Here is a 14331-nt window from a genome sequence, read left to right as displayed (position 1 = left end):
AAAAAGGGAAAGAACAGGAAAAGGATCTGAAAATATAAAAATGAAATTCTATAAACCATGAGCAGTTTGTGACTACATCACATTTTTCTCACATCAAAACAGTCCTAAGAGATGTTTTAAAGCCTTTTGCATTTATATAATTTGTGAGGAAGGAAACATATCTCAATAAAAAAAATTCCTCAAGAATAGAAAAAATGCTACTTCGTGAGGAAACCCAGACAAAAGCATGATTAAAGGTAGACTTAAAGTTTACGCTAGACTAGGTTTCAATCTATCTTGATTGAAACATGTACAGGACGAACAAGCTACACAAAGACTCCCTACTAGCTACCTCTGACCTCTGACCTCTGACCTCTTGCGTTCCATCTCCTGCACAAATCTCACCGGTTCCTGCTTGATCCTCACTGGTCGCCGGTCAAGCAAAGGGGAATTTTCAAACTGGGAGTTCTCATCAGACAAGGCAATGCTCGGCATGGCTCCCACAAAATGTGAATATCGAACTTCTTGAAGTCGACGTACTCGATCGTGGCAGGCTTTGATCAAAATTCATCCGCTGCAAAACTGTCCAAGGAGTGGTCCGAGAGGTCTGGGGTTGAAAATATACATGTACTTTTGGAACAGTCCTACGACAGACTACTTAAGTCAGCTCTGCTTGTGTCTGCGTCTGTATGATTCCAACCAATCAAAGTCTCTCTTCCTTTGATACTTTGTCAATTCCTGAATTACATTAACTGCTATTTTGGATTTTTGGCAAACTTTGTGTTTAAATCGGTTGTGTCATTACTATTCATGTCACAAGTTTACACTAAATAATGCATCATTCTCAACATTTCTGTTATCATGCAAAAGTGCCTTCTTTAGCAGATGTGTGTGCTAGTACGTAGTTAATATCATTATCTGATATAACTATCATTATTATGGTTGTATTGCTCTACTCAGTCAGTTATTATCACAAATAATAACTACTATCAGATTCATTATATCATTTCAATATTATTATTATTATCATTACTACTACTACTACTACTACTGCTACTATTGTTATTATCAAGTCATTATCAATACTGATCTATTGTCATTATCACATTTATAATAATAACCACAATTAATTTCCCTGATCATCATCGTTGCCTCTTATTCCTAATTTACCAGCGACCCGTTGCAATTCTGGGTTGTTAAAACTAAGTTTCGGCTGGGACCTAAAATCTATTCAGGGATCTTCCATTTACTGCTATTAGCATCATTACACTATTCTATAATTATCACCAGTCTAACAACTATCATCATTTATAATCATCATTATTATTATTATCTTTAACATTATCAAAATCAAATTTTGTCATCACTATTGTTTTCAATTATCATGATCTCATCATTAAGTTAAAGGCTTTTATTACAAAATTGTTTTTATAATTATTACATTTTATCAGCCGCCATCTTGATCTCCTCTTCATCATTTCCGTGGGACCTGCTCCAACTTTGGGTCGTAGCGCACGGCCTTCACTCGGTAGAACTTGGTTCCAACTGGGACTTTGAATCTATTCTGGGCCTAGGCAACATAAAATATGATAACACATGAACATACTAGCAGCAGAAGGTAAAATGTCATCACACACTTCATATGACGTATGTTAGTTTTCCATCGTTGCCTTTATAAATTAGATAGGTAACAGGAAATCTTACATTTTTTTCAGCTCTTCAAAATGGAAAGTTTTTGTTGCTCCAATATCCACATAGGGATCATGAGTATTAAGTTACTCTTTTGTCATAGTTTCGCCCAATATCTACTGTTTACTACTACTTCATATGTTTCAAACAGCTGCATACAGCAGTGTCAACATATCACACATAATGATCTTATAAACTGGGGAGAAAGGTGCAGAGGTACATTGTAGGCATGCATACATGTATTTTCTGCCAGTTTCCTCCTAGTGAAACTCATTCAAAAAAGATATTGAAATACTTAAACTCTGCCATAATGGTCTTTTCTAATTCCTACCACAAAATGATGAGACATAAAAGAGTGGAAGAGATCAATATCCCTCCACAACTCACCTTCTTAGCCTGACAGTATTCCTTGTCGGTGATCCGTGCTATGGTCCAACTGTCCAGGGAAAGAGAGAGAATGAGAGATAAAAAAGAGAGGGGGAGAGATGGGGGGGGGGTTGAGGGAGAAGCAAGAGAGATGTCATTTGACACAGCCTTTTTTTCAAGTCTGCTATCTCTTTTTCTACATCTCTATCATAAGGGTCCACTTCCTTGTTAATGTACAGATGTATACTACACTATCTTTTAAGTCTTGAGCAAAGACTTTTACAAGTCAGAAGAATCCAAAACACACCAATGTTTGTCATATTAGAAGAGATGATTACTTCATTACATTTGACTTCATTACAGTGCTACAAGCAGAAAGGATTTTGCCTTCAGTTTGAAAGCAAAATCAAGACTTGATTTTTGTGTGTTTGTTTATTTGTTTTCTGGAAAGGGGAGGGAAGGTCTCTGGAGGGAGAGGGGCTAAGTTTAAGAGTCAATGACAGTTCTCAAAATTCTGTCTCGCGACGTCAACAGCACTCAGAAATGATAACTCGCAGACCACGAGGTACTCTTGGACAGGTGGTCGGCAAAGCGTTACTGACCTTTATTAAGACAGCTCTACTCACAATTTGCTGGGTTGCTGCAGCTTAGTCTTGAGTCCCAGACCCGCCAGTGACTCAGTGTGTAAGAAGTAGAGGGTGGGTTCCAAGCTGTACACCATATAGTTCTCTTGCCCCTCCTGGAAGAAGACGAAGATGAGGTCCCCGATGCTGATGCTAAAGGTTAGAGAAACAAAAAGACAATGCAACAAAATTAATAATTTCAGCCATTTTTGATGAGAATGGACAAGGTGACAACCACAATAATATCATTCATTCTTTGACAATTACTTATGTACATATGGATTACAGTAATGACTGTTTGTTTTAAAAATCAAATCAGTATTTTTCATATTCAAAAACTGAACTAGGTGTTTTGATATGTGCCCCTTGATATATAATATAGTTGTTCAGGTGAAGAAACAATCAATATGAGACACAATGGGGAGACAGTTCCAGGTACTGTAAAAGTGGATATTTTCGCGTGACTAATTTTTCGCGCTTGGCCGGGTCGGAAGAGTTTCGCGTGTTTTTATTTCCGCGGAATCAAGACATCACGCACAGGCACATATGGCAAGCAAAAATATTCGCGTGCTTTTATTTTCGCGCTAGTTTCTGGTTGCGCGAAATGCGCGAAAATTTGAACACCGCGAAAATTTCCACTTTTACAGTAATTAATAGCAAATCAATCAGTAATGAAGATAATATCAAACTGTAACACTGCGTTTATATTCTTTAAATCTTGCACTTTCACAAGAGGGGAAATAATTTTTTCATAGGTAAGAGGAAATGCACCCTCAGTTTTACAACTACATTTCAAACTCTTCTCAGTAGGTTCAGCTCAATAAAACAAAAGTGCTTACATGTGATTTAAATAATGGCATAAATGGTAGTATGGCTCAGGTGTTACATAATGGCTCCAAACTCTGCTCTGTTGGGGAAAAATACTTACTCTGATATTGACACCTTCTCCATCCTGCCCCCCAGAGAAGATGTCCTCATGTGCATCTATGCAAATTAGGCGATAAAAAGGAATTAATATTTTCAACACACATTTCTGATTCATCACAAAGAATGTGAACATCACTGTAAATACGAAATGTGACAGATGATAATCCAAGGGGTTTTTTTTTTTCTCTCTCTCTCTTTAGGTAGGTAGTTTCTTGCAACGTACGTGACAATTCATCTTCGCCACATCATCAGCATAGTTTATAGTAGTTTTCCACTTACAAACAGAATTCTTTTTCGAGTATTCTTATTTGACCACTATTGCACTTTAAAGTGCTATTCAAATTCAAACTTCAGGAGCAATTTTTAAAAACATTTGATTCATTGATTGATTGATTGATTGATTGATTGATTGATTGATTGATTGATTGATTTTGTAATAATCAATGACTGATGCTCTCCATGTTTCCATGGAAACCTGGTATCACTGTCCTCACCAGCTGTCTCTTGAGGGTGTGACATTCTTGCTCCTTGGTGTGGAGGAGAGCTTTCAGTTGATCCTGGGTCTCTGTGATCTCAGTCATCCCATCGCTATGGTTACCATGAAAAAGAAATACCACACAACAACAAAACAAAACACCATAGGGGTTAACTAAGGAGTAATTACATTTAGGCAAGTTTGGTGGACTAGCATTCACGATTACTGCAGCCATATACTGTAAAAGTGGAAATTTTCGAGGTGGAAATTTTCGCGCATTTAGCACGACCAGAGATCAGCATGAGAATAAAAACACGCGAATATTTTTGGGTGTCATATGTTCCACTAATGTAAATGTCTTGATTCAGTGGAATTAAAAACATGCGAAATTCATCTCAGCCAGCCGAGCCCAAAACAAGTACTCACGCAAAAAATAACCACTTTTCCGGTAACAGAAATGTGAAGAGGTATAAGATGAAATATGTATATTTTACAAGGTATACGAAGCTCTTCCTTTGCAAACTCAATATCAAAGCAATGTTCTACATTATATTTCTGGAACTTCTTTTGTTATTTTTTCAATTTGCTTAATTTTGTTATTCACTTTTTGTTATGGGAATGCTACAGTATCCTCAAGAGGTGACATAGTCCTTGGCAGCTACACACAAATGTCAATCACTGCCTTATAATAAGCAACAACGAGTCCCATCCAACAAATTAAGCAATAAGGATGAAATGCTTTGCCAATGGCACTACTGTCACTGCCAGGGAACTTGGGAACCAGGTACTACAACTTTATCATTTTTTATCTCATCCACTGAGCCGTGATACATTGTAGCTACTGAAGAGGTCAAAGGTCATCCAACGATGCCGAAGCACCCTCGGATCTCACCTCTGGGTGGAGACGACGAGTTCGGCGGGGCTCTCCCTGTCCTCGCGGTCGCTGCCCCCGTCCCCTCGTATCCGCCTCACCTCTTCCTCCAGCAGCTTCTTGTCCTGCAGAGCTTGCCACTCACTCTCCTTGGCCCTCCTGAGGGCGCCCTGCAGCTCTGCGTCCAGGTCGCTCTTGTCCGTCAGCAGCTTCTCGATGGTGGCTGTGGGATGGGTGCACAAGCATGCGGGCGGAGAAAAGGATGAACGGTGAGCATTACTTTACAGCAGCTATTACAATGTATAAGTGTTTGCACTTTGGCTCTTAAAGGACAAGTTCACCTTCATATACATGTGGATTCTGTGAAGGCAACAATATTAGTAGAACACATCAGTGAAAGATTGGGGAAAATCAGACAATCCGTTCAAAAGTTATGAATTTTTGAAATATCTGTGCAATCACTGCTGGAGGAGAAGACTCCTACAGTGTATGATGTCACATGCGTACAATGATATAAGGAAAATAAAAGGGGAATTTCACAAAACTTGACTTTTTGAATAGAGTGCACATTTCCTCGACTTGTTACTGACTTATGTTAGGGGTAATATTATTCCCCCTGACTTCTGAAAGAGAGAAGTCGAGTTTTCTTTTATTATGTGAGAAAAGTGAGAATATCTTGAATTTTCTTTACACTTTCTTTATATAGTTGTACTCATATGACATCACAAGCTATAGTAGTCTTCTCATCCAGCCGTGACTGAGCAGAAACTTCAAAAATTCATAACTTTTGAACGGATTGTCCGATTTTCCTCAAACTCTCATTGATGTGTTCTACTAATATTGCTGCATTCACTCAACCCACATGTCTATGAAGGTGAACTTGTCTTTTAAGTAATCTATGACCCTTGATAAGCATAAAGAGGTACATATACAATGTGTACTTGCACATTCATATTGTACACTCAGAGATGCCAACCTCATAAAACAGCTTTGCAGTATTCTGAGGGCTGAATAGGCATATTTTTATATGTAAAAGCAGCATTTTCTATGAAAGCTGCAGTATGTTTGTCAAAAAAAAGGCATAAAATACTGCAAAAAAAGTATGGTAACAGTATTGTTTTCTACACACAATCTCATCATCTAACCTCATTTGACTGTATCTTGTGTCACAATATCTGAAATATGGTGTGTAAATGTGACACGCTGAGCTTTGATCTAGAGCATGACATTTGAAGCAGTAGCAAAAACTAAACACGTTGTCTTTTCACGGTAACAAATATACGCACACTTGCATTTTTACTATCAAGACACTGAACACTGCTCTCCATCTAAAGCTGTTACAAGGTACTAGGCAAAGGTGGGTCGACAGAAGATCAGAGAAACTACGGTGTATAAATATTTTCCTGAGCTTTCCAATACGGCAAACACTACAAAAACAAATTAGAACAACACAAAGGCACACATTTCTCTTCAATGGCAAAGGCCACCAATGACACCCAACAGTCCCATACCTTTGATTTTGTGTTGCTCTTCGAGAAGTTGTCTCTCCCTCTCTTCCAGCTCGGAGATGCGTTTGTCCTTACTAGCGGCCACTTGGGCCACGGCCTTGTTGAAGGCCACCTGTTGCTGACCAGCGGTGAAGGAGCTGGACGCCACACTGGACGTTGCACTCTCCGTCATGGTGTCCGTTAACTTTGTTGCCTGACTCTGTAGTAGAGGTGTGAGTGTGTGTGCGTAGGTGTGTGTGTGCGTATGTTTGTATGTGTGTTAAGAGACAGAGAACAATCACAAGAAATATCCTCACACAATGGAACAAGAAATGCAACAGGAGAGATACAATTACACAAACAATATTTGACATCACAGTGGTTAAAGATTTGTAACATCATTTGTCTATAACCACCCACTTTGTCCTGTCTGATCTCAATAGTGTGTTGTTCTTAACTTACAGTAAGAAGTGGGTAATCAACCACCACTTATAACCACATCTCACAGTTCCTTCCTGACCACCATCCCCCGACCCCGACCCCACCTGACCCCGCAAAGAGAAATAGAAATAAATGTTAAAATCAAAGCAGCAGAAAAAAATAAACTGTTGTCAATTCCAACAAACTTGAACAGACATGGTAAAGGAAGATATGGTGAGACATAATTGCACTGTCTCCGAGGTCAGAGAGCATTTGATACGATTTGACAGGATTAAGCCACTGTCTATGGGAACGAGATGCTCCATGTACCAAAAACTTGTGGAAAGGAACTTGATATCAGAGGCAACAAGTTAATAACAAACCTGCTCTGCTTCTTTCTCCTGCTGCTGCTCAAACTTGGCCATCTCGAGAGCGATGCGGATGCCTTCTTGCTTCTCCTCCTCCAGGCGCTGCTTCAGGCTCTTCATCCTCATCTCCTCCTCCCGCCGCTCCTCCTCCACGGCGGCCAGGACCGCGCTGGTTGTCTCCGTGGCGATGGACTCGGACCACTTGGCGTTGAGGTCGGCCTCCTTCTGCTGCATCTCCCTGCGGAGTTCGTCGATGATGCCTTGCATCCGGCTCAACTCCTCCTGGTGGCCCGCTGCCAGAGACGAGGCGGTGTCTCGTCGGGCCTCCTCCGCCCTCGCCTTGCATCGCTCCTCCATCTCGCGTCTCAGCCTGTCCCTCTCTTCCTCCTCCTTCTTTCTTCTCTCCTCCGATTCCTCCTCGCGGTGCTTCCTCTCACCCTCTAATGTCCTCTCATGAGAAGCGTGCACCTCTGCCAATCGAGCCTCGTACTCCTTTTGCATTTCTGCTCTTAAACTCGTGGTATCATCCTCCACTTTGCGTTTTGCTTCCTCTACCCTGGCCCTCCCCTGCACCCTCTCTTCTTCCACTTTTTTCTCCCATGATGCCAGCATCTCTAACCTAACCTCCTGCAATTTTTCTTTAGCTCTTATATTCAACGACTCAATCTCTTTCACATGTCCTTCTTCTAATGTCCTCTTTTGATTGTCTAATGTATTTTCCATTTGTAACGCATGGGACTTTTTAAATTCTGCAAATTCCTCTAGATGGTTATTTTGTAGTGTTCTTTTTACTGCAGCTAGTTCATTTTTAAATTCCGTTTTAAGTTCCGTTCTTAATTGTGCCAGCTCCTTCACTTTGTCTTCATTTAGTCCTTTCTCCAGTTCTCCAAGTTTTTGCACATGTTTCTCTTTTAGCATCTCAATCTCCTTTTCCTTATCCTGTAGATTTGCCTCGAGGTCGGTAATTTCCATCTCAAATCCCATTTTCAGGGATGAAATCATCTGCTTCTCCTCCTCCTCTAGTTGATTCCTGATGACTTTCAAATCACTTTGGTGTTTGGACTTCAGCATCTCAGCACTGCTCTCCCTCTCACGCACTTCTCTCTGCAACCCTCTAAATCTTTGGTCTGCTGCTGCAAGTTTTGCCCCCTGCTCAATGAGATTGGCTGTCAGTTCCGCTTTCTCCCTGTCGAATTCTGTTTGCAGTTGATCGGTGGCCTGCTTGACTGCCAAGAGTCTCGCTGCCTGAAACTCGTTTGCCACCAAGAGGGACTGCTCCGACACCTTTTGTCTGAAGTCGTCCACTTCCTTCTGCATCTGCGTCCAGGTGTCGCTGACCGACTTCCTGATGCAGTCGCACTTAGTCCTCAACTCCCTGACGTGGGTCTGGACGACGTCCTGTAGGCACTCCACCATGTTCTGCGATTCCTCCAGGCGCTGTGAGTTGCAGGAGATGCTCTCCTGGAGGTTGCCGATCTTGCACTCGGAGTCGCTCAGCTTCAGCTCCAGGGCTGCCTTCTTCTGCTCCAGTTCCTCCAGGACGCGCTCTTGGTCCCGAAGCTGCTCCCGCAGGGTCTGGTTCTCCTCCATGGGGGCCAGCGCCGCCGGGAGGATCTGGTCCATCTTGGCCCGGCTGCGCGCCAGGCTCTCCTCGTCCATGGGGCTGCCGATCGCCGAGTGGAACTCGCTGTCCACCCCGTCCGGGAGGAGGGAGGCGAACGGCGCGTCACGGTAGAAGGACTCGCACTTGGGAGAACTGAAGTCCCACTGTTCGCCCAGTGGAGACATGAGGGCCCCCTGCTCCAGGGAGAGCATCTTTGGTTGACTGAGACGCCTCTCTCTGGGAGGGTCCTCCGGCAGAGCAGCGGCACTCATCCCAACAGGCTCCTCAGTGACAGTGTTGCTGCTGGTGGACTGGCTGTCCGTGGATGGCGTACCGGTGGCTTTGGCAGGACCCTGCGCTGGAATGTCCTCGAGCGACGTCAGTTCCTGGTGCGATTCCGGCTCGAGGGATGCGAGGTCTGTCTGTGTCTCGATCTCGAAACAGATGGGTCTGGGTGGCAGCTGCTGGGTGCTTACTGAGGTATCCAAGGAGAAGTGGCGATCTGATGGAAGCCTACATGCAAAAAGACATTATGTCTTCATTACCTCTGCCGAGAAGGTAACATTTTTTTGTCGGCGTTTGTTTGTTTGTTTGTCTGTGTGCAAAATAACTCAAAAAGTTGTTCACGAATTTGGATGAAACTCAGAGGAAAAGTTGATAATGACATCTGGAACAGATGATTAAATTTATGTAGAGATTTGGGAGTTTTTAATGAATTTTTGAAGGATTTTTATCTTTTGGTCAATAGGGTCAATGAAATTGGGAGCTCAAGCTGGCGCATTTGAGGTTTGCATATGCGCACTGAAGTGCATGCTCTGCTCTCCAGGCGCCATGCTACACGAACATACAGGAAGCTGATGAGGTACTAGATAAACACAGGACTTCATAAGTGGAATTCCCACCTATAAAAACTCAAAATATGGATGGCAATCGTTATCCCACTATTTTGTATGCGTGAATGCGGCTATAGGGAAATTGGGCGATTTTTTGGAATGTGTGTATGGGTGGAAATGAGCTGCTTGGCAGAGGTCTGCACTCTCATGAGTGCTTTTCTAGTTCATTTATGCATCAACAGTCTGGCAAATATTGCTCTATGAATGCATAATGGTGACCTGGGTCTCGTTTCATAAAACTTACTATCAGTGACAACTGCCACATTTCTGTGACAGATTTGCTCTTAGCCAATCAGATGCAAGGATTTCAGTAGCTTATAACAACTATGACAACTTGTCACTGATAACAAGTTTTATGAAACAGAGCCCTGATTGAAAACTGCACTGGGCCAACTATATTTAATATAAACATGAATCCACTTTCATTTTTTTTCATATGCTTTTAAAGTTTTATTCAAGTAAAATGTCATCATGGCTAAGAACCAAATGGACATTTTTTTTTCCATGGTGTAAAACGATGTCTATGGATATTTATTTATTTATTTATTTCGCATCTTTAAAAAGGGTAGCCCAAGTCAGCACTGGCTAGTTTTCATCGGGGCCCTTTAAAAACACAACACATGAAACATTCCAGAATTACAGTTACTAACAAACAAAGAAAATGAAAAAATATTATATACATTCAATACAATCAAAATCAAACATATAGCGCTTATAGAGCAATTTCAAAGACATGTACATACTACAACGTTTCCAAATGAACAAGAATGAATTGGGAAAAACTACAACAATAGCATTTATTGCACAATTCAAACAACCGATAAAACTGTGAAAGTGTTAGTCATTGATTAAAAAAGAAAATCTTGATATTAAAACACACATATCATAGGCTCCTTTTGAACAAACCTAAGTTTGGGGAACATCGTGTCTCTAATGGCAAATAGATAGCAGCGTTATATCAAATCAAACAAAATGCTTAAGAAAATAATTGATGAACACACTTCAGGACAGACTGAATGAAAGAGACATCCTATGACTGTCAAATGGATTAAGAACGCTGGCTGTCAACAACACCGACTATTCCTTTCTACAACTTACTCCAGAATGTCTGCTAGTTCAGGCACCTTATCCCTGAGTAGTATGATGTCTTGCTCGACAATTTTGGGTAGGGAGTCGTCATAGTTACCAGGGGGAGTGGTCTGGTGAGGAAACAAAGAGAGACACTCGAATGTTGAAATCACTCAGAACAAGCCCCAAAAGGGACACAGCCTTGAATAGTGCGATTCTGGAGAGAACCATAGATAGAATTATTTTCATGTTCCGATTTCTGATTCATCTGAAGTTATATTTGTCTTATCGAGCACTTCATGATTACATCATTTGTGTGGTAAGTAGATACAATTGTCTCTCAACAATGTAAAAAAAAAAAAAAAAAACACTACAAACTGTCCATATCCAGTCAGAGGTAAATTGTTAAAAGACTACAAGTAACCACTGTTCTATCAGAAGGTTTAGTGCCACATAATTGTTCACATGAGTTTTGCTTTTTAAATTTGGGAACGTAATGTCATTACATCTTTTAGTAAAAGCTCTATAACATTTAATGGAAAGTGTCTTTCTGCAAAACATATTAAATGAATAAAAAGACCAAGTATGGTTATGAAAAGTAAGTCCCTGATTAACATGTATGCATGGATATCTTTTTGCCTTGAGAACATGTATTTTTTGGCCAAAAGAAGAAGGAAAAAGAAAAGTTTCAAATCTAAGTTAAACAAGAGGCTGAGTTATATTCCAGTGATGTACCAGCACAATTTCACTACCATCTCTCAAGCCCGTATGTTGTCAACAGTTTGATAGCAGTTCAGTGACCTCCGACCTTTGACCTCAAGGTGTAATAACATATTGGTTTATGCAAACTGAAACTTACTGCAAAGGTAGGGGGCATCTCGTAGAATCCCGGAAAGAGAGCATTGAGGAAGTGGTTCTGCATGAGGGTGGCAAAGTTTTTCCGGCGTCGTATCTCGGAGTCGTGTTCTCCGTGTGAAGTCTGGCTCACTCGGCCGGCCCACTGGTGAGAAAAGGCATTGTTCATTAATGCAAAAGATGTATCTAGTTAGAAATATTGCACTATACTCGTGAAACTTTCTAAAATTTACTTCTAAGAGATGATGATGTCTGTATTGAAAAAGCTTAATACTAGTATTTGCAATATTTCACATTACTTCACAGTAAGTGAAGTACTCAAAAATCTTAATCACTCAAAACTATGAGTAGTCATCTAGACCTCTAGTTTTCGCTGATCCTTCAAAGGGTGAGTCAGTGATATGTAAACCAATGTCCTTGATTTAGTTTCAATTCCAAAGCAAATCATTCGACGAAGAACAATTCTCTGTTGCTGTGTTGTATGTGTGTCATAACATACCCGTAATTGGCATCAGTTTTACATGAATATGAAAGTGACGTAACGATAACGATCAAAGTCACACACACAGCCATCTCACCTGATGATACTGGGCGTCATAGCAACGCCGGCGGCACACCTCCACTACTGCTTTAGCATACAGACTTGGGGTCTGGCAGACTTGGCGGATGATTTCCAGTCGCTTGCGTAGCCGCTTCAGGTTCTCGTGGTACACCACCATCTTGCTGTGGGAGCTGCTAATTTGCTGCTCCACATACATGACCCATCTGCAGATGAGAGGTGGGACGAAGTGTAAGAGAGCAGCAAAATAATGATCACCTTCATCGTCGGGATCCCTCCATCATGATCACTGTCATCATCACTCAAATCATCGAAGACTTTTGACACCATTGTCATATTCCTGATCAAAATCAAATCATCATAGCTGATAGCATCAAATCATACTGAACATTCCCAATCAAAATCACATCATCGTCACTGATATCATCAAGTTTTAATCTTCTACAGAAAAGGGAAGGATTTTTCCACTTCAGCATTTCAGTAATCAATGTGTCATCAACAGTAACGAGGAATTATTCAATATCAATGACCTCTGTCTTTCCATCGTTTTACCAAGCTCTATTTTTGGTGATTATTTGTAGGCAAGTGGCCCCCAAAACAGAAGCATTTGTTTTCTCAGCCCTCAGTAATGAAGTAATTGGGTTCGATGTTTGAGGGTATTCTCCTCACCCTAATGTGTCAGGAGAGGGAACCTTCATTTCATCATAGGGCAGCAGTCGAGTGTCACCGTCACACAAAAGCTTACCCCCAAGAGCTTTCCCCGAAGACTTTTTATCATTAAAAGCAGCAACACCGTCATCATCATAATCATTACAAACACTGGCCCCATCATTGACATCTTCATCATGATCATTATCATCATCACAATAATCATCACCACCACCACCATCATCATCATCATTGACATTTTCTGATCATTATCATCATAATTATCATCATCATAATTATCATCATCATCACCACCACCATCATCATCATCACAATTATCATTACCGCCATCATCACCATCATCATCATCACAATTATCATTATCATCATCACCACCACTATCATCATCATCATCATCATCATCATCATCATCATCATCATTATCATCATCACCACCACCACCACCACCACCACCACCACCACCACCACCACCATCATCATCATCATCATCATCATCATCATCATCATCATCATCATCATCATCATCATCATTATCATCAAATCACCACCACCGTATTCATCACAATCACAACATGCATGATTTTCATCATCACTGTTGACACAATGATCAGAAGAACCCTGAGAGGCACCGACCTAAAGATGGAGGAAAGATTGAGGATGATACCTGAGCCGGACATGCAGATTCTGGCACAGCTCCTCCTTAGCAACCTCGCATCGTCGGCTCATCTCGGCCAGCTGGAGGTGCTTCTTGTACATGACGGTCAGCTGCTGCTGGTGGCTCAGGCAGAGGTCTGGCAGCACTGACGGGTCCTTGACGTTACTAGCCCTGGTTTGGTTTTGGACCAAGCCCTAGGTATAGGTGAATTATGGGAAGGGTGTCAACTTCATCTTGTGACAAATCTCTTGAAGAACTTGTAATCTTCTTTTATTCTTTTGTCCTTGTCTTGTTTCTATTGGTGCTCTACCATCAAAACAGAACACAATAGAAATAACAAGAATTCATTTGACATGTCCTTAGAGATTAGGGTCCCATTTCAAAAAAGGTTGCTCTATGAGAGCAACTCTTGCTGGACTGGCAACCGTCATGGTAACAGCAAAAATCCAGCTTCCTGATTGGCTGGTGCTACAGGAGGTTGGTATTAAATCTAACATGGCTTGCTTCCTAACATCTGTAAGGAAATGGGACCCAGTACTGCTTTCAGCACTGAATGTCATGATGAACAAACAGTTGTACAACTTTTGTATTTGTATGGTATGACAAAATTCAAGATCACACAACTGACTACTGCCCTTTGGCATACATGTACCATGCTGCCATGAACTCAGTTTCATTTCACAGCAGCTGTTACCATGCTAGGAATATGTCTCACAGATTTATTGTCCACCTCAAAATCACACTTCATATACGATGAAAATAAGTCTCATCTACAAAGGAATTACTTCAGAGATAGAAGATACACGGTACATAGATAATTCTCC

The 14331-nt window shown here is 41.2% G+C and overlaps 1 protein-coding gene across 1 annotated transcript in view; it reads right to left on the bottom strand.

Moving 5' to 3' along the window:
* Positions 1-1453: 1453 nt before the first annotated feature.
* Positions 1454-14331, bottom strand: part of LOC139728967 (RB1-inducible coiled-coil protein 1-like) — a 29366-nt gene continuing 16488 nt past the window's right edge. The window contains exons 8-19 of the mRNA XM_071639896.1: positions 13517-13701; positions 12203-12389; positions 11629-11769; positions 10800-10900; positions 7221-9321; positions 6442-6637; positions 4952-5153; positions 4079-4172; positions 3586-3641; positions 2661-2810; positions 2056-2104; positions 1454-1549 (exon numbers count right to left, since the gene is read on the bottom strand). Coding sequence (XP_071495997.1) covers positions 1454-1549; positions 2056-2104; positions 2661-2810; positions 3586-3641; positions 4079-4172; positions 4952-5153; positions 6442-6637; positions 7221-9321; positions 10800-10900; positions 11629-11769; positions 12203-12389; positions 13517-13701 — 3558 coding nt within the window. The remainder of the gene's footprint in view (positions 1550-2055; positions 2105-2660; positions 2811-3585; positions 3642-4078; positions 4173-4951; positions 5154-6441; positions 6638-7220; positions 9322-10799; positions 10901-11628; positions 11770-12202; positions 12390-13516; positions 13702-14331) is intronic.

Source organism: Diadema antillarum, unplaced genomic scaffold, assembly GCF_040938485.1.
Source record: "Diadema antillarum isolate AM-2024a unplaced genomic scaffold, OU_Dant_1.0 scf00000020, whole genome shotgun sequence".
NCBI classification, from domain to species: Eukaryota; Metazoa; Echinodermata; class Echinoidea; order Diadematoida; family Diadematidae; genus Diadema; species Diadema antillarum.
Note: the sequence above shows the minus strand (reverse complement) of the source record. Positions and strands in the feature narration are given on the sequence as shown.